This window comes from Aquarana catesbeiana, linkage group LG07 (assembly GCF_042186555.1).
Source record: "Aquarana catesbeiana isolate 2022-GZ linkage group LG07, ASM4218655v1, whole genome shotgun sequence".
NCBI lineage: Eukaryota > Metazoa > Chordata > Amphibia > Anura > Ranidae > Aquarana > Aquarana catesbeiana.
Window position 1 is genome coordinate 91,113,473 of NC_133330.1, and position 21,889 is coordinate 91,135,361.

General features: G+C 40.1%; 1 protein-coding gene and 1 non-coding gene across 2 annotated transcripts in view; one reads left to right on the forward strand and one right to left on the reverse strand.

The window, feature by feature from the left end:
• CYTH4 (cytohesin 4) overlaps positions 1 to 21,889 on the reverse strand; it is a 138,714-nt gene that overhangs the window by 84,538 nt on the left and 32,287 nt on the right. Inside the window, exon 2 of the mRNA XM_073592477.1 lies at positions 7,859 to 7,929. Within this exon, the coding sequence (XP_073448578.1) occupies positions 7,859 to 7,929 (71 nt within the window). The remainder of the gene's footprint in view (positions 1 to 7,858; positions 7,930 to 21,889) is intronic.
• Positions 3,240 to 3,454, forward strand: LOC141104008 (small nucleolar RNA U3). Its single transcript, XR_012235404.1, has one exon. It is a non-coding gene; the product is annotated as a small nucleolar RNA U3 (small nucleolar RNA).

The following is a 21,889-nucleotide window of genomic DNA, read 5'->3' on the forward strand; positions in this document are numbered from 1 at the left end:
ATGTAAAAAAATAAATAAATAAAAAACTAGGCCAATATATAACAGGGTATAAGTGAACAAGAGTGTAGTAATAAATAGAATACAGTATAATATTGCAGTCTTGGAACTACAAGATTAAATTGGTATTTTAATTTTCATTAAATGTATTTAGTGCTACTGTTTATTTTGCTGTTTAATGAAAATTCGCAACTACTTAAAGTGTGAAAGTAAAATAAGAAGGGGCAGTACAATTTTGTAGTATCAGGACTCATTCACACATAAAGCAAGTGGCAACAACGGGTATTTCCAGGGCAACCAATCATATGTCAAAGTGGTTACCCGTGTGCAATTAATGTAAATTATAAAATAACAATACGGCCAGGCTGAATAGGTTAAATTGCTTGACAAATTGAACAACAGTTTTATCCAGTATCCCGCATGCTAAGTTCCTCACCTAATACTGCAGTATTCTGATATGCAAATATCAACCTTTGTCATCTCAGGTCTGGAAAGGTGTTGTTCTATTATGTAACTATAGGGGGTACTGATATACAGCTGCTCTTGGACTGAAGGTTTCAGGGGGCAAGACATACTTGTGACCAGGAATACATTAACCTTATGGGCCATAGAATCCATTTACCCCAGTCAATGGTTTGAGGGTCCCACCAGACCCACAGCCATAGCAATCCACACATATGACTCCATTATGCCTAAAGAAGAAGCTGTGGTGTTTATTTAAAATATTGCTTGTCCAGTTTTTTTAAGCACGTGTAACTACCTCCCCACTTCCCAGATTTCCGAACTCAGTGACCAAGCAGCATGTACATGTAAGCATTCAAGTAAGGGTCCTTTCACACGGGACGGATCCATGTTCATCCGCTGACACCCGCTATCCCATAGGGATGCATGTATGTCCGTATTTCATCCGAAAACGGATGGATGAAATACGGACATACTGTCTGCACGTGTGAAAGGGGCCAAACATGTTTCAAAGTGAAGAAGATTAGAAAAAACTGCGCTATAAACCAAGTGAATATTCAATTCATGTGAAAAGCTGCAATCCCCACAATAAACATCAATTGTAGATAAACATAGGGAAAAAATAAGGAATTGCGCTAATACCTGTGTAACATGACATAAAATCTACAGTGAAAGGAGATTTTGATAATAAATATAAATAAAGATAAATGTGCAAAACATTTGATAGTGATCTAAAAAAGTCCCATCAAGTGAAACATCAATAGGATATCATAGTGACTCCAAATCACCAGCAGAAAAAACAAAAAACAAGTCCAAGTGATGATTAATGTTAATCCGTGACAACAAGGGAGGGTCCACCACCAGGAATGGAAGGGGTTACTCCTTACCAGATGGCCATGATGGCCATGAGCAGCTCCATGATGAAGTTCCTTTGGGATGGAACAAGATCGGAATCTCTGGTCAGGTACATATCTACTGCCTCAAACCCTAAGTCATGGGGTATGATGGTATAAAGTGAGGTCACATCGGCTGTGACCAACCGTATACCCGGCTTCCACACAATATGGGACAGCATATTTATGACCTGTACTAGTCAAATTTTATTCTGAATAATTTATTTTTTGTTTATTTTTTATATTTTGAGTGTTATATATTTTTCTGTGATCCCCATAACATCCATTGGATGTTGTTTTACATTTGATGGAGACATCTTGGCGATCTAGTCCACAACATAGGTGTTTGCAGCGTTTTTTGATACATCCACTAGATGGCGCTACTGAGTAGCGGTGGGGATTGTTGGTTGGAGACCACAATCAACAAATTACTCCACTTCTGGTTTTTGTAACACCTAAGTTTAAAGTGGTGAGGAATATATATTATATTTTTTTATAGAGCATCTGGATAGAAGTCCCTTTGGGGACTCCTTTCCCCCTAGCTCCGACCCATCTACCAGATGCCACCCCAATTTGATCACAACATTTGATTGCTCACTAAACGATGCATGTCTCCCAATGGGCCTTTAAGACTCAATCACCAGATGGCGCTGTTGTACCCATGTGGGAGAGTTAGATTGAAGACTACTATTCATTAATTATAGCATTTCCGGTCTCTAAAGTTTAGACCTAGATGTAAGGATGGAGGAATATAGGTATATATATCCTTAACTCCTCTTTTAATAGTCCTTTTTTGGTTTTCATATAGGTCTCGCTGGGTTCCATATCTGATTAGTTTAAATCACTAAACTTGGAGCTTTTTGTTACTAACTAGAAGTTTACCATTGCTAAGAAATGTAAGAATGGTTCATTTTACTCTATTCATTTCATGTCCAGCTCTATATATGCATTGGGTATGGTGTGCATTTGCATAATACTTATGTATGGACATGCTGTTTAAATGTATATGATTCCCATAAACATGTATTGGTCCGTATGGATTGCTAAAAACAGACAACCTCTGCTGATCGCTTGTGCTGTGGAGCGCATCCGGATGCCGGAAGTGTTTGTGGCGGTTTGGTGACCCACAGCGTGTAGCGATCCATAGCGAGGCATGGTTTAGCTTTGGGATTATTTAAGGGAGGTGACGCAGCGCGCCGCCTGTGCCCCTGGAAGACGTGATGATGTCACGAAACGCGTAGGGCGGAGCCAGACGACGCGCTGACGTCACCCCCAAGCAAGTCGTATTCCAGCAGGACGGGTTTGTCAGAGCTCCTGTGGCCAAGGAGCCAGACCTAAGGCTGTTTTATTCATCACGCTTTGTAAGTGTGCATTTTGTATTTTAAATTCAAATAAATCTTGTCGGTTTTACACTATGTGAGCTCCCTTTATATATTTTATGGTACCTTTGCCATGGGTTCGTTGGTGTGGCTGATGATGAGATGACCTCTGGTGGACGCCGCTGGCAGTTCCCATTTTCTGGCTTACAAGGATTTCTGCTTGCTGTGATCCTCTGTGGTGGGGGGTCATGGCCATCTGGTAAGGAGTAACCCCTTCCATTCCTGGTGGTTGGACTTGTTTTTTGTTTTTTCTGCTGGTGATTTGGAGTCACTATGATATCCTATTGATGTTTCACTTGATGGGACTTTTTTAGATAACTATCAAATGTTTTGCACATTTATCTTTATTTATATTTATTATCAAAATCTCCTTTCACTGTAGATTTTATGTCATGTTACACATGTTTCAAAGTGAGAAGTGATATAATTTCCTCCCCATCAAAGGAAGCAATGAAACCATTGTATGTAGTTTTGTCTGGTTAGGTGTTACATGAAAATTTTGTATATCAGAACTATACTTTCAGGGATCAATTCTGTAGGATTCAAAGGGAGAAAAGTGCTCGAAAGTGTACAAACTCGCCTTCGACATTGATTAATTTTAGGGCTCTTGTCTCATTAGGACTCCTGTTGGCAGTGCTGCTCTATGCAGGTGCTGCCACCATTTGATGACATGTTCATCTTTCTAGATGGGAAGATGGCAGGAGGGAGCTCATTCAGAGTAAAAAGAAAAAAGAAAAGAAAATCTGTATATCAGGTTGGTCACCGGGATCTGAGGTCTTCTGGGGAAACAATCAATGTATGTGTAGCACCCTGGTATTAAGCAGGGTTGCTAACAAATTTAGTTATGCTAGGTGGTCATTAACTTGGCTAATTGGTAGTTGTATCCACTGATTTTTTGTCCTAAAGCCTGAACCTGGTGCATTTCTCTCTTCTGTCAATAGGTGGCAATGCTGTCTTTGGGATTAGAATGACAAGACCACAGTGAGTTCAGGTTGTGAAAAGACGTAATTTCTTAGCCAATCATATTTGTGGCTAAGCGTGCTGGGAGAGTCTATTTAAGGAGAAAGAGTCAGGTGACCAGTGTTCTTTTAGCCACAGGCTGAGGCCTGGGGGCTGTATGTGAAGCAGCAGCTGAAAGTTAGACCTAAGCCTGAGGCCTAGCCATGTGTGTAGAGGCTCAGCCTGAGGGGAGCCTGATCATTGCAGCGCTTCAGCTGGATGGTGAACCCAGTGTTGCCAGAGGTGAAGGAGAAGCAGATGCCACATGGGACGACCACTCCTGTTACCAGAGGCAAGTGAGAACCAGGGGTCAGAGATAAAGGGGACACTGTCGACGGTAAGGGACAACTACTCCTGTTATCAGAGGCCAGGTTTGTGAAGTCTGAAGAAGTACCAGAGCAGCCTTTTTCACTAAGGGACATTGAACAAGTTGGGAAAGCTTCAGAGTTCAAGTCAGGGACCCAGTGGGTGAGCATGGGTAACATTTGAAGAGGATTCAGCTGGTTAGCTGAGAGCCAAGGAAGGGACCCAGCAGGTAGTGTGGGGGATGCTTGGAGTGTACAGCAGATTAGCTGTGGAAGAGCTCAGGGGATCCAGTGGCAGCTGGGATCTGAAGGTCGGGTGAGAAGACTGGGAGCTCAGTGAGGAATGCTACAGTGGGAGGCTGTGAGATGGAGGCCAGATCCTACACAACGGGGATACCAAGTCTGGTTTGTGTACAGATCTGTGTTGAAGTCAACCTACAAGTTCAGTTGCCATAGGAGACAGCAGTTCTACAAATACAGTGCTGCAACCAGCTTAAAGGCCCTCAACCTGTATAGCTGTCTGCCTATTTTGTTTCGAAGTCTGCCAATTGCTATTGCATCTGCCTAAGGGTGTTCAGGCCCTAACCCTTTCTCCCCCAGTTTTTTGACAATAAATAAATCTCTTTTGTTCTCATTCAAAAAGTGACTGGTGCCCAATCATTCTATCTTGCATTACACCCACTATGCCTAGTAACCCAATCTACAAAGAAGGATGTCAGCTCTCCCTGACTCTGGAGGTCGCCATTAGGCCTCTAGGTGTCGGGGCCCTTGCTACATATGAAATACATCAATGTTTTTCCTGCCTCTCCCAACAAATGGCGAGAGAGAGAGAGCGCACGTGCATATGTGTGATTAAGCTGTGACTTGTAGTTTCACAAATCCTACTGGTAAGAGTAATTTCCCAATACTTAGTGGTTAGCATTTCTGTTTGGTAGCACTAGGGCCATTGGTTTGATTTCCAACCACTACACCACTTGCATGGAGTTTGCATGTTCTCCATGTGCTTGCAAGGGTTTCCTCCCACACTCCAAAGACATGTTAATTGTCTCTTGTTTAAGTTGGCTCTAATATGTTAGATAGGGACCCTAGATTGTAATCTCCTTGAGGGCAGGGACTGATATGAATGTACAGTATATGTAAAGCACTGCATAAATTGTTAGTGGTATATAAATACATGTAATAAATAAAATGAGCCCGCTAGCAACTGAAAACAGCCCTACCAGCCACAGCAACTTTTTTTAAAAAGTTGCTTGGTTACATAACAATTTGTACAGAATAAAATAGAATTTCTCCCCATTTTTTTTTTTGGCTTACTGCTTTTTTAGGCTTACTGAAAAATAACACAACTACCAATTTCATTACATATTGAACACTGAATTGAACAAATGAATGTGTTATGAGATATAAGAGTTTACAATTAATATAAAACAATAGGGTCCTGTGGCTGTTACAGCTGCTTACATCATTTAGATGTTCTGCAATGTGAACAGTTTAAGAGTAAGAGCCTGTTTCCCTCAGGCTAATGAAGGCTAGAAATTGACACAGCTCTGGTGCCACAGCACCAGTGGGCCCAGGGCATTTGTCGGAAATCTACTGAGCAGATAACTTTCTGTTGATGTCTGATGACCTCAAACTGTGCAAAGGGAATGGGGAAGTCATATCGCACACAGTGCCACTCTTATTTCTCCAGTTTCAGTTTTTTCATGTTTCAGTTTTCGAAGTCTAAAAATGAAAATGATCTCCTGTCTTGGATAGGCATTCTCGGGAGGTAACACATTACAGTCCAGTTCAAGACACATTAACTCAAAGCAGATTAGCTAGAGGGAATTTAGCAGTATCATAAAAATCCAGCTAGAAGCAAGCAGGATGTCCAAACCATCTATTAGCAAAAACTCCTTAAAGTGGTTGTGAACTCTCTCTCAAAAAAAGGAAGAAGACAAAGGCATAATGAGCTAGTATGCATCGCATACTAGCTCATTATGAAATACTTACCTTGGATTGAAGCTGTTGCAGAGGTCCCCGTATACCGCTGTGGCTGGCGACATGTCTCCCAGGGTTATTTCCGGGTTCGTGATTGGTCGAAGCCATGATGACGTCACACAGGAACCATTGGTCACAACACAGCTACTGAAGAAACAGCACGAGCTAGTCCTTTCTTCAGTGAGCATGTGCCGGTGACATCTGCACATGCGGATACAGTGAATATCTCCTAAACGGTGCAAGTTTAGGAGATATTCATGGTACCTACAGGTAAGGTAATATAGGCTTACCTGTAGGTAAAAGTGGCAGTACAGGGTTTACAACCACTTTAATGGCTGTTGCAAACCAGTCGTAAAGCAAAACACATCTGTAAATCTGGTCTTATTTTACTAAAACAGAACTTCAGTATCTCAAGCTCTCAAACTGATCCATAATTCCTACTGGGATAAAATTACATTTATAAAAATAGAAATATAAGAAAACAAATATGCCTATAATATAAGGTGCAGGAGGCAAATAGATCACATTAGATCTTCTATGCAATAAATCCATCTATCATATTTTGTCTCTAATGAATCATAATGTAATTCTGTTCAATTATAATGTATGTTGGATGGATAATTGGCATTGAGGGAGGATATGCTGGGACATAATACAACCCTTCAGCACACCCCTCGGAGTGTTCAATTGGTTCTGTTATTTCTGTAAGTGCAGGTCTCTTCTAGGATCAGAAAAGTCAGCACTACTCACTTACCATAGACACTTTGAGGAAATGCTAAGGCTATTTTTTTTTTTTTTTTTTTAGAGCCAATGACTTTGATATATCATATTGGACTTTTGCAGGGAACCAAAAGCAGTTGAACTTTACTGAGTAATTTTTAATTCTAATCATGTTTATTTTACTGTTGCATAATTGTCTGTTTTTACTAGCTTTTTCATAAATGTTTTCTTTTCTTTTCAAACAACATTTTAAATTCCTTAAGCTGAGTTCAGAATCATCAGTTAAATAATTTTTGTCTCTGTGAGGGCTACCGCCTTTGAAAACTCTGTCACGTTCTTCTCTGGGTGTGGCAGCGAGTGGAACAGACATTTTTTAAAAGAGACACCTTTACCTAAAACCACTTCAAGGAGTACTACTAGCCTGTTTAAGCCATTCGGCTTGCTATCACATCACTGTGCCTTATTACATATAATCTAATGAGCTCCAACTGCCGGTGAAGACTATCAGGCCTGCATCTTGGACATTGCTGTTGTTACCATTTAAAGGGCCCTATTCTATCTCTATTCTGTCTGATCTCTCATTAGGCTATAAAGGTTGAATAGGCCGGCCTGGGGTTCCCCTTTAGTGTGACTATCTGCCTTAGATAGCTAACCCTTTACTGTCCTTACAGGTCATGCTCCACGTGGTACTTCATTGTACATATATGTAAATTATATTCTTGTGCTGTTGAACCGTTCCTAAGCTGTCTTGTCGGCAAATTATTCTCCCAAGTCTGGGCTGTTATCCAGAACTCGCTTAACCAATTACCCTCCTTTGTATATAAATACCACATTGCTTACTCCAGTAAAAGCTGAGATAATATAAACATATTTGACGTGTGTGATGTGTCATTTAAAGGTGCTGTAAAAGATGTCTGAACCCAGAGTGTCAGATGGGCTGGAATGTTCACAGGGTCATGGTGATGCAAATGAACAGGTAGAGCCAAGCAGTCTTCAAGGGGGCCGTGTTACATCGATACACATTAAGTCAAAGAGAATGAGACTAAACAACGTAAAAGCATAATAAAATATAAAGTTGTTTGAGAGGTAGAGGAAGAATTATGGAGTTTAGTATATACTGTACTTTAATGTGGTCAAGCAGCTCTTCTCGAGTAGATGATGTTTTGATGGTATCTTCTGGAATCATGGTTTGGTCTGGAAAGACAAAAGAAAATATGAAGTGCTTTAGCCAGGAAAAAATAATTATGTTTTGGCAAAAAGGTGATATCACATATACACAGTATTATAACTGTACTGGAAAAGCATACATAGGCAGAGAACGGATATATAAGTAACTTTCAGCCTTTTTCATCTGCAGTTTTTTTACCTGTATGACTCTTGTGATGCTGCTTTTAAATGGTACCTTTTTAAAAAGCAGAAATTTAAAGATTGGTTCGAAGGTCTTCAATGTTTAAAATCGTTTTTTTTTTTTTCAAAATTCACCTCTTTGGGTGGCTGTAAAATGAACAAAACCAAAAGGCTTCAACATTTAGAGTGAGCTTGCTCTCAGTTTAATCTTTGCTATATACAGTACATCTTAAAGTGGTTGCCCAGTCTCCTGTGAATTTTTTTTAGAATCAGCAGCTTTAAAGATCTTTATCTGCTTACTTTTAAAAAACAGCCACTCACGAACCAGCAGTGTGCTCACCCCAGCCAGTTTCACCTGCTGTCTTCTTTCCTCGGTGCTGGCATCTTAACTGTGGGCACCCAGCTGTAACAGCTTGCAGCTTCACAGCTGGGTGCACACTGCGCATGTGTGAGCAGCATTGCTCATTGTGAATGGTCCCAAAGTCTTCTGGGACCTGTCACGTGTCTCAGAAGACTGCGGGGGGAAGGAAGGAGAAGAACCTCTACTTCCAATTGCCTAGGGGGCCAGAGCGAAAGTGGGAGAGAGTACCTGTCAAATTAGGTACTCACTCCTCCCCCAGCTCCTCAAAAGTGCCAATTCTTTGAGAGGAGCGGGGTACAAGCCCTTAAAGTGGAACTTTCCCTTTTGGGTGGAGCTCTGCTTTAATGTTTTACTGCCATACATAAAAACAGGGCCACACTTACAGAGGCATCTTAGTGTGGTCTTTGGCTTCCATAAATGGCATATTCACAAACATTATTTAACTTAAAGTAATTGAGACCTCTCTTGTAATGTAAAATAATTTTCTTGGAGTCCATTGAGTCTTTACCCACAGGCTATACTGCTGCCTAAAGGGGGTTGGACAAAAAAAAATGTGAGCCATAACAAAGCACCAGGGCAAAAATTGGAGCCAGCACCCTGGGGAAAATTTGGGATTCAGGGGCAAGACAGAAGAGTCATAGTCTGGGAGAAGCAAAAGTGGTGAGGTAGGTCTGCTAATCAGTGCCGTACCATAGGAAGTTTGAAGGTGACAAACTGAAAGGGGATCAAGGGGCAAGGGTTAATTCTGTAATCCCAAAATATCACTCTTTGCGCCTGAACGACAAGCTACTCATGATTTGCAAGGATTAACAAATGAACCCCCACTGAAGACAGGGGCAAAGGGGTGACCCTGTATGCTGAAGTCTTTTCTGGGTATTTGGCAGCAGGATCCTTTGCCCAGACCTGGTGGGAGGCCTGAAAAACAAGTGCTGGAGGTGTAGGCGTTTTACTCCAGAAGTGAATGAAGGAGCAGGAGGAGACTTAGGCCCCTTTCACACTTGTGCGACTTGTCCTGTGATTTTGGACAACAGAGTCACATGACAAATCATACCCCATGATTTCCAATCATACCCATTCATATCTGTGTGACTCTTTGAAGAAATCAGCGTCTGTTGGCTGGTGAAACGTGTCAGAAATGTGACGTCAGCACGTCACCTAGGAGCCGCGCGCTTCTTGAATACGAGTGTCTGCAAGGAATGAACAGCTGATGAACAGCTGACGACCGGCGTCTTTTCTCCGGATGGTTGCCGGACTTCATGTGAGGTAAAGAATATACAGCGAGGGATTAATTTACCTGGCAGCAACCCAGCCACTTGCTAAATACGGACTGGCTCTTCTAGCCACAAATCTTCAGGGGTAGAGTCACGATACAGGAGGTCGATGTTTACCGCCCAGCTGGTGTGAGAAGCTTTGATCCATTTAACAAGTGTGTATATATGGAGGCGCTCTTTCAACCTATAGCACACCCCCTGTCGATACTTGCATATTCATTCAATTATATGCCTTAGCCCCGCTGTACCTCACAAATTTTTGAACATTCCAGTCCAGTTGTTTGTTACATTTGCTGTATTCCAGCTTATCAATAACGATGGTCTGTGGTCCTACATCTGACAGACCCTGACGAACTGCTACACTTTATTAATCATCATCAGTACACTCCATTCATCCATCCATCCACTTACTCAGTATACCACGCTTATGGCCAACGATTGAAGAGATTCTATTATTAGGAGTTTGTCTCATGAACATCATTTATTTATTATTTTTTATTTACTATTTAAGTTTAGCCTCCATTCCTAAATTAATTTTTTCTTCAACTATTATGCCCCGTACACACGTACGGATTTTCCGATGGAAAATGTGTGATAGGACCTTGTTGTCGGAAATTCTGACCGTGTGTAGGCTCCATCACACATTTTCCATCGGATTTCCCGACACACAAAATTTGAGAGCAGGATATAAAATTTTCCGACAACAAAATCTGTTGTCGGAAATTCCGATCGTGTGTACACAAATCCGACGGACAAAGTGCCACGCATGCTCAGAATAAATAAAGAGATGAAAGCTATTGGCCACTGCCCCGTTTATAGTCCCGACGTACGTGTTTTACGTCACCGCATTTAGAACGATCGGATTTTCCGACAACTTTGTGTGACCGTGTGTATGCAAGACAAGTTTGAGCCAACATCCGTCGAAAAAAATCCTAGGATTTTGTTGTCGGAATGTCCGATCAATGTCCGACCGTGTGTACGGGGCATTAGAGTCTGTATGTGGTGACTGTGGTATGTATGTGTGATGTGCAGCTGTGGCTCCCCATGTTTTTAATAACAAACAAAGTTATCTTTATTTTAATTGGTTTATGTTAACCACCTATCTGTGCCCTTCTCTTTTTCTTTAATTAAGTCAATTAGTGCGGTGTATTTTTTGTACTAATAAAGCAAGTGTTTTGTATTTTCCACAGTGTTCTGTGTTTTACCCTCTTAATGGTTACATACACTTGCTAATATTTTCTATACACTCTAATTAACTATTGAGGTTGATCCAGGCAACTAATTATTATATTCTGTGCGACTTTAAGTTGCACCGACTTCAAAGTAGTCCCTGTATTACTTTGGTCCGACTTTGATGTGAGTTGAGGTCCATAGACCTCAGGTTTACACAGGCATTCCCTGAAATCGCGGCAAAATCACAGATGCAAAATCGAGCGACTTTCAAGTTGTGGCAGTGTGAAAGGGGCCTTAGCTGGCCTTTCTCCAGACCTCTTATACAAAGGCAGGCAACTGTCCTTGCTTCAAAAGATATCCCTAATATTAAGGTCCACGGTTGGATTTTGTAAGCCAACTGATCTGGGCATGATCTTTACAAGACTTTGGTCCGGCCTCACCTGGAGTATGCAGTCCAGTTCTGGGCACCAGTCCTTGGGAGGGATGTACTGGAAATGGAGCGAGTACAGGTCTGGAGGATATTAGTTATGAAGAAAGGTTGCGAGCACTGAACTTATTCTCTCTGGAGAAGAGACGCAATATAATTTCAATTTACAAATACCATACTGGTGACCCCACAATAGGGATAAAACTTTTTTACGGAAGGGAGTTTAATAAGACACGTGGCCACTCATTAAAATGAGAAGAAAAGAGGTTTAACCTTAAACTGCGTAGAGGGTTCTTTACTGTAAGAGCGGCAAGGATGTGGAATTCCCTTCCACAGGTGGTGGTTTCAGCGGGGGGGGGGGGGGGGGGGGCATCGATAGTTTCGAAAAACTATTAGATAAGCACCTGAATGACCACAACATACAGGGATATACAATGTAATGCTGACATATAATCACACACATAGGTTGGACTTGATGGACTTGTGTCTTTTTTCAACCTCACCTACTATGTAACTATGTAACTATGTGTACTGAAAAAAAATCCATATGGGAGAAAATCCAACATGATTCCAGCAGACTATAATAGTTCAAGCATAATGCTCCAGACATCTGCCTCAAATGCTTTATCAGGAAAGAATCCACTGTCTTCGTGAAAAAAATCACTGTTAAGGGATGTTGGTCTTTCTGCCTTAATAAATTAGGGTCATATCCATAACAGGATGAAGGACAGGGCCCACCAGCAAGAACTGGGTTTTTAAAAAGGATTCCATTTGCTACTCAGTAGGATCCTTAAATGTAGGAATTCCCTCCACAGTGGGTGTAGACCACTGTACAACAAAATCATTTTTAAACAGCAACATATGAAGTAAGTGCTTCCAACACTCATAGAGGAATACCACGAAGAGTGAGTGCAATGGAAAGGTCTTTGCAACTGTAGGCGTTTTGAAAGACTACTGGAGAAAGTAGGCTAATCCTCCAGATATACAGCGGTATGTTACTTATTCTTTACATGTTTTTTGTTATTTGGGCATTGGTACATATATCTCATGGCAGTATCCGGCTTCCAGAATTTAGGAACAATGATTTTCCCCCTAAGACCTTAGAAGGGTTTGCTTCACAATTATCAAACTTTGAGCAAATATTGAGAAACTGTTTATAAAATAAGTCTAGGCAGATTCGCTGATTCATAATGTTAACCAGTACATGGTCCTCCTAGGTTAACACCACCTTAAAAACTCTCCTAAATATTAATGCTTTGCCAGATATAAAACAGCTGTAGAATGTAACCATGATGTTGTAATTTATTTTTTTTGTTTACTAACTATTTTTATTTGGTACAAAAGATGGTACAGAAAGTTTTGTCACATGCCAGAGGAAATTACAATACAGGTAGGTTACACATAGGAAAGAACAGTGGTGTAGTGAGTAGCACTCTCACCTAGCAGTAAGAAGTGTCGCTGGTTCAAATCCCAACCACGACTACCTGCCTGGAGTTTGCATGTTCTCCCTGTGCCTGCGTGGGTTTCCTCCGGGTACTCCAGTTTCCTCCCACACTACCAAGACATGCTGGTAGGTTAATTGGTTTCTGTCCAAACATGGCCCTAGTATATGAATGTTAGGGACCTTGGATTGTGGGCTCCTTGAGGGTAGGGACCGATGTGAGTGTGTCATATATGTGTGGAGCGCTGCGTAAAAATTGACACAGCGCTATATGGGTACCTTAAAAAAAATAGGGATAATTGTAGACACGCACCCACACTCACTCAGGTTGAACTCGATGGACTGGTGTCTTTATTCAACCTTACTAACTATGTAACTATGTAACTTTGTGATATATGATGAATATAGTTTGCTTTAGTAAATTAACTTTATAATAGTGTACACTATGCATATTGTAAACATATACCTCATATAATGTTCTTCAGATAGTTAATAGTAATATAATTCAGTGTTGAAAATGAGATTGGAAAAATTAAGCCATGGGTCCCATTTTTTATTATAAAAATGATTAGTGTTCTGTAGTGTGTGGAATATTTTTTCCATAAGATTGATATTGTTAATTCTGGTTTTCAAGTGTGTTAATGGAACTGATGAGGATTTGCAGTGAAATGCTATTAACCAGTGTATTGCTACACATATTGTGTGGATCAGTCTCCTATTATAGGATGTGAGTCCAGTGATAGGGGAAAATAATAGGCAGTTGTGGAGAGTCAGGTTAATAGTACTATCTGAGATTTTGGAGGCAAATTTTTCTAATTGCTTCCATATATGTGTGACTTTCTCACAATTCCAAAAAACGTGTGAGAAAGAACCCGTGCAATTACAACCTCTGAAGCATGTCTGAGGAGCTGTGGGGAAAATGGTGTGAATTTTAACCGGAGTGTAATACCATCTTGTGAATAATTTAATTGCAGTCTCTTTAATTGTGATTGATCTGGTACACTTGTGTAGATTATTGATGCAAGTGTCCCAGTTTTCAGTTGTAAACGTGAATTTGCATTCTTGCTCCCATTTATGCGTATAGGGGAGTTTGTTTTTTTCTACGTTATTAACTAGATTAGAGTATATTTCTGAAATCAGTCCAGTTCTTCTTGGTGATTTTAGACAAATGCTTTCGGTGGATGTGAGTTTGTTGTTTGGAAATATGTGTTACAAAAGTGTCTAATTTGGAGGAATTTATTCAACTCGGCATTGGGAAACTGATATTTAGACTTTAGTGAAGAGAATGAGGCAAAATTGTTGTGTTCTATAAAATTAGAGAGGGATGTCAGGTTGTTACTTATCCACCATGAGAAGTCTCCAGTATTATGTGCATTAAGGGGGAGTTTTGGGTCTCCAACAAAAGAAGCATGTGGTGGTGTGTTAGATATCAGTTTGTATTTTTTGTTAAGTAGATTCCATAATTGGTATGCTTGTGCTACTAGTTGGTTGAGAGTGTCTAAAGTATGAATTGAAATCTTATTTCCCCATAATATTCCATAGATAGTATATTAGGATTGAGTCTTTCTCAAACCTAACCCATGGGACCACCATGGGGTTGGGAGTATACCATTGTGCAATTTGAGACCATCTGGCAGCTAAGTCATATAACCAGAAATCTGGAAGGCCAAGTCCTCCATTCTTATGATTTTGTAATTTCTTAAAGCAAAAATATGATGTCGTTTCCCTTAAAGTAATTTTACTGTGACTTTAACATGTTTACATATTGGCTTATTGTGGTAAATGTAGAAATCTGTAGACAAGATATCAGCCGCACAAAGAGTGTGTTGCTTTCAGTAAGTTGTTTGCTATATGGACTTGTGAGAAGGAGTAGTATAGGTCAACCGTTGTATAGCAGTAAGCAGAGCCTTAAAATGCTGCATGCAAATACGGCTGCCCCCAAGTACACGTTTAACCACTTAAGGACCCACGTACATATACCACGTACATTAAGCGCAAAATCACGTACCTGGCTCTGGGGCGCGATGGCCGTCAGCCACCCGTAATTATTCGCTGGAGAGGCAGACTGTCATTCTGTCACAGAGGGAGAGGGAGATCTTGTGTTCCTGCTAATCAGGAACACAGTCAGTCCATCCCCCACACAGATAGAAAGCATTCCCTAGGAGCACACTTAACCCTTTGATTGCCCCCGATGTTAACCCCTTCCCTGCCAGTGTCATTTATACAGTGACAGTGCCTTTTTTTTTTAGCACTGATCACTGTATTGGTGTCACTGGTCCACCAAAAAGTGTTGCTTAGTGTCAGATTTGTCACAGTCCCGTTAAAAATCGCTGATCGCCACAATTACTAGTAAAGACTATAAAAAAATAAATAAAAAGTCCATAAATCTATCCCATAGTTTGTAAACGTTATAATTTTTGCGCAAACCAATCAATATATGCTTTTTGGGATTTTTTTTACCAAAAATATGTAGCAGAATACAAACTGGCCAAAACTGATGAAGAAATTAGATTTATTTATTTTTATTGGAAATGTTTTATAGCAGAAAGTAAAAAATATTTTTTTTTTTTCAAAATTTGTTTAAAGCGCAAAAAATAAAAAGTGCAGAGGTAATCAAATACCACCAAAGGAAAGCTCTATTTGTGGGAAAAAAAGGGCATCAATTTTATTTGGCTACAGTGTCACACGACCACGCAATTGTCAGTTAAAGCAACGCATTGCCGTATTGCAAAAAATGGCCTGGTCAGGAAGTGGGTAAACCCTTCCGTAGCTGAAGTGGTTAATTACAAACTGTACAAAGAGTTTTTAAAAAATGTATCCTCATACACAAGGGAGCCTGGGGCCATACATCTTAAAGTTCAAATGTTTTTCCTTTACAGAGGGAGTGATAGGCTCTGTGAACCCTCACCTGTACAAAACAATGGCTGAATACTTGTATAAACATACGCATGCATACGTATGAAGCTGGACATAGACTGTATATCTAAAAGGCATTAAAAACATCACGTAAAACAATCACTTTCTGCTAAGCAAATAGACTTGTTTAATGTATACACACTCTAAATTGTCATAAAATATTAAAAGCTATAAATGATAAATTTAATAATATAAGTTATGTTCTTCATATACTGAATCCTTTGTATTCCAGACAGAACTCAGTGTCCTAATGTTAACATCCCTTTATGAACAACAATGCAGCCTTTATTAAAGATATGTAAAATACGTGTATATGTAAAATCTAGACCGAAGTGTAATGGATTCGATGTTTAACGAAGGAAATATGTTCATTACTGTTTGCCATTAATAGACATTCCATATTTAAAATTCATCCCAAGTGACCTGTAATTCCTTGAAGAACAATGCATGGCAGCATACCGATCATGCACTACTAATGTAATAGGAAGCATTCCTACAGAGCATTGTTTTTCTATAAAAAGCATAGATCCTCTAAATATAACAAACGGAAGAAGTTCACTAGCAAAATAACATTTTGCTTTCATTCACCTTTTAAAACGAAAGGAATATCTGCTCTAAAAGTTACATTAAAATAACACTATATTGAATTAGCTGTGAACATACAATGTTATAGACACATTCTAAAACCATTTTAACTAGGTAAGCGCTATTGGGGTACCATAACTGCTTTTGCTTAGTTTCAGAAATTATCTTTCTTAACCATGTTTACAAGGTTAAAAAGTTCTGGTATGTAACCATGCACTTTGTCTTTCTGATGGTGGGAGGTGGGGTAACAGGATACTGTGCAGACACACCGTATGCCTGTATTCTATAGTCTATTCAGCCTGAGGCAAGATGCAGGCTGTGACTGAGGGTGGGGTGTGCGCAAAAGGTAGGCTGTGATTGAGAGGGGTTGTGGCTACAATTGGTCGGGGGTGTGGTGGCTGAAGAAACCCAATACAGACATGCTGTGTGTCTGCACAGTGTCCTATACCTCTGAATGGCCAGCCAATGGATGAAAACTGACCACTCTAACATATTGTTTTCTGTGCATTGTGTAGTCAGTTTAAAACAAGGAAGAATGGTGACTGGCAGGATCAACCAGGTACTTCAGATGGTAGAGATTATGCTTCATAAAAATACACATAGGTTGTTATTATTATTATTCTACAGGATTTATATAGCGCCAACAGTTTGCACAGCGCTTTACAACATGAGGGCAGACAGTACACTTACAATACAAATCAATACAGGAGGGATCAGAGGGCCCTGCTCGTTAGAGCTTACAATCTAGAAAGGAGGGTCAAGTGGAAACAAAAGGTAATAACTGTGGGGGATAAGCTGATGGAAAAAATGAAAATACAGTTGTTAATTGTGGGTAGGGTAGGCTTCTCTGAAGAGAAGGGTTTTCAGGTTAACACACACACACAGAAAAAAAACTTTGGGTAACATACACTTTAAATATTATTTCTGGGCAATTTCTGGGTTTTTTCTTCTAGCCTTGTGAAACAAGATATACTCACCTAAGTCCACCTTCTAGATCCCTTGTCGGCAACAATTTCAGGTGAAGGGAGCCTCTAATCCAGGGCAGTAGATGTGTCTATGTCAGCCAGCCGCCCTGTGCTAACATCACCAGTGCAGACTTCATGTGTCCATGTCATGCTGGTAGTGACATGAACACCTAAAGTAGGATCCCGTCTTTAGTCAACAGAAGAAGAAAGAGGTCTCAGGACTGGGAAGTCACTTTGATAGAAAACTGGTTAGAGGGGCGTGACCGAAGGGTGGTGATAAATAACATGTACTCAGGCTCAGTGGTAAGTGGGGTACCCCAAGGCTCTGTCTTGGGACCAATTCTGTTTAATTTATTTATAAATGATATAGAGGTTGGTATAAATAGCTCAATCTCAGTTTTTGCAGACAACACAAAAATGAGCAGGGCCTAAACTTCACATCAGGATATACAAATTTTACAGGAAGACCAAATTAAAATAATGGGGTGGGCAACTACATGGCAAATGAGGTTTAATGATGAGAAATGTAAAGTGATGCACTTGGGGGCTAAAAATATAAATGCAAACTACTCACTAGGAGGAGAACCTCTGGGGGAATCAAGGATGGTGAAAGATCTGGGGGTCCTGATAGAAGACAGACTAAGCACTAGCAGTCAATGTCAAGCCGCAGTAAGCAAAGCCAGCGGGCTATTAGCTTGCATAAAAAAGGGAATTTACTCCAGAGATAAATAGATAATCCTGCCACTTTATAAAATTCAAGTTCACCTAGAGTGTTCCATCCAATTCTGGTCACCAGTCCTCAGGAAGGATGTGACTACAAGCACTAAAAAGTATTCTCTCTGGAGAAGAGACGCTTGAGAGGATTTATGATAGCAATATACAAATACCCCAATGGTGATCCCAGCGTAGGAAGAAAACGTGTCAGTCTCAGGGAGTGTAGGAGGACACAGGGCCATACAATGAGATTGGAGGAGAAGCGGTTTAAACTTAAGCTGCGTAGGTTTTTTTTACTGTCAGGGCAATAGGGATGTGAAACTCTCTTTCACAATTGGTGGTGTCAGCAGGGAGTATTGATATTTTAAAAGACTCTTATGCCGTGTACACAAGGGTGGACTATTCGGCATCAAAGGTCCGACGGTCTTTCCGACTGACTTTTGACGGACTTCCGACAGACTTTCGAATGAACGGACTTGCCTACACACGATCACACCAAAGTCCAACGGATTCGTACGTGATGATGTATGACTGGACTAAAATAAGGAAGTTGATAGGCAGTAGCCAATAGCTGCCCTAGCGTTGGTTTTTATCCGTCGGACTAGCATACAAACGAGTGGATTTTTTGACCGGACTCGAATCCGTCGGAAAGATTTGAAACATGAAAAAATGGAAGAACACATATGTGAGAGTACCCGGGGCTGCACAACCCAAAAAAAGGATGCAAAATATCGTTGGTTTCCCCAAGGGGTTTTTTAAGCAGCAAAATATTAAATGTAAATATATGAATGGGGTAGGTCAAAAATTCAGAATAAATTCAGATATACAATAGGTTTATTATAAAGTACAAACTCTGGTTCACGTTTAACAAACAACAACATAAAACATCACTCATGGCCAAGAGGCCCCCAGTAAAACATATAGCCAGTTGCGTGTACAAAAGTTAATATCCACATGAATACCCCAATGCATTTCGACCCATTCTGGTCTTCTTCAGGGGGATATAATATGATGAGACATTTTTCTGCACCATTTATAATGTACCAAAATGTTTTGTATATTAACCAAAGTTCCAAGTCAAATTTTATTTTGATATATCTCCCTAGAATCTAAATCCCCCTTAAGAAGACCAGAATGGGTCGAAATGCATTGGGGTATTCATGTGGATATTAACTTTTGTACATGCAACTGGCTATATGTTCTCCTGGGGGCCTCTTGGCCATGAGTGATGTTTTATGTTGTTGTTTGTTAAACGTGAACCAGAGTTTGTATTTTATAATAAACCTATTGTATATCTAAATTTATTCTGAATTTTTGACCTACCCCATTCATATATTTATATTTAATATATTGCTGCTTAAAAAACCCCTTGGGGAAACCAACGATTTTTTGCAGATTTGAAACATGTTCCAAATCTAAAGTCCGTCTGATTTTCGTCCGAAAAAGTCCGATGAAGCCCACACACGGTCGGATTGTCCGACGGATTCGTTCCGTTGGACCAGTCTGGTCAAAAAGTCCGCCCGTGTGTACACAGCATTAGACGAGCATCTTAGTGAACACAACATACAGGGATATGGGATATTATCGACACTGACACACATACACCTACACAGGTTGAACTGGATGGACTATTGTCTTTATTCAACCTTACCTACTATAAAACTATGAAACATGACTGCAGCTTTATGTAAGTAAAAAGGGAATTTAGGTTTAATTTTGCTTTTGTATTGCCAGTGATAGGGTAAATGGAATAGCCATTTTATTTATCAAACATTTATTTATGATTATCAAAACATGTATTTCTGATTAAGCAGATATATTTGATGCAAATTGTTAGAAGTGTAACAGCTGTTGTGTTCAAATGCTGTTTACACCTTAATTTGCAAAGATTGCTATCTCAGTCTTTTCCCAGAAAACTACTGGAAGTGAAATGTCTATTTGAACCAAGTATTTTGCATTTCAATCAAGATTTGATGTCAAAGAACCTTTAGCTAGCTAGTTCCCACCTTGTGGTAAAACATAAATTGTATCACAAGGCCCTAGCTCAGTGATGGCAAACCTTGGCACCCCAGATGTTTTGGAACTACATTTCCCATGATGCACTCTGCAGTGTACTTGAGCATCATGGGAAATGTAGTTCCAAAACATCTGGGGTGCCAAGGTTCGCCATCACTGCCCTAGCTAGTTAGAGCAATTATTTGGAAACCAACCTCTACATACTGTGATTGTGCTGCCGCTGCAGGCTTGTATTATAAATACATCTATTTTTCAATCTGGCTTCAGTAGTCAAAATATTACTGAAACCCATGAGTCTTGAGGTTTCCCCTACACCAGCAATCAATTAGAGGGGGTGGGGGTATAGGGAAGCCCAGAGCCCTGGAGTGCTAACCTCTATGTATTTTTTAAAATGACAACAAAAAAAAACACCATTGTCCAACTTGTTGCCCAGGGCATCTCCAGGCATGTCCCTAGGCATTCTTTTTATATGCTCATGGGCATGCCATCACTTGATGGCCCTGGTCACCATTGGATCATTCAGCAAACAGTAATGATACCCGCTACTGTAGGCAGCGCACCACCTTTACATGACTAGTATTTGTCCCCAATTAAGAGCTGCATTCACATTAGAGTAAATCTAGCTACACACATTAAAATCGTTTTGCTCAGTCTCTGTACAAGCACCTTTTTTTTTACCAACAACCATACAATAAAGGTCTTCTAAACAATCCATTCAACTGATATTCACTCTGCTAGGCTACAAACGGAGGGAGACAACAGGAAGTGAGAGGAAATCTACCCCTAGGAAGGGAAATTCACTCCTGTAAGAGCTATTATGGGGAGAAGGTGCCTCCACTGATGCTTTATCACCAAGGTTTGTTTCCACAACAACCCAAAATTTTCAAATTCCAATTGTCATTGGGACAGAAAGTGAGGTGAAATCTTCTGAACAGGGGCACACACAGTAAAACGAATGTTACAGGGGTGTTAACCCTTCCCTATGCTATCCAAAAAGCTTAAAAATAGTTTTTTTGCTGGAGCTACACTTAAAAAATGTACCTGTTCTGACTTACAAACAGATTCAACTTAAGAACAAACCTACAGTCCCTAACTTGTTTGTAACCCGGGGACCCCCTGTAAAGCCAAAACTAGTATTAGAACACTGGGCTTCAAAAAAATGCCAGTTCCCTTGGCAGAATCAAACACTCCTATAGAGCTTTTTTTGTACAAAGTTTGGACGAGTTTAGGAGAGTTTTGTGTTTGTTCTGCCAGAAAGCTACAATCAGAAACGCAAACCAGAAGGTTTTTTTTGTTTCCTGCCTCTATACATTGAGCTCATAATATGCCTGTAATGGTCCTAATGTGTATGGACACATAGGATAACATTGAGCTGCTTCTACAGGCAGAACACAAAACTCCCGTAGAAGCGGCGATTTTGAAGCCAGTGTACACGGAGCATTATCGACTTAGACTACAGTCAGAGCAGCAGTTGAGGTAGGGTTTGGGTTGTGGTCAGATTCATGTTTAATATAACTATAGTTACTTATACACTATTGTAAATAAGACACTTATTAAGTGGTAAAGCGATGAAGGTTTAATTGTGACTAATGTTTTACCACAATGCTAGTTATAAAAAGCCTTCTTCGCTTTAGAATTTTGGAGATTGTATGAGAGCTTCTACACCTACTGAGATATGAATTTTTTTTGCAAACAGGCCATCTTCTCTACAGAAATGTGTTTGGCAACACACAAAAAATTTTGTTCAATTCATTAACAAATTAAATCAAAAAGATGTTAAAATATAAATTACTTTAGGAGTGTTGTATTAGTAATAACAAATCCATAACGGACATAGATTTTAGTAGCAGAATGAAATATATGAATACGCAGACTGCCATGCTGTCCAATCCCTGGTTATAGTCATAGTCAGATGCAGCACATTGGTGTTTGCTTTAT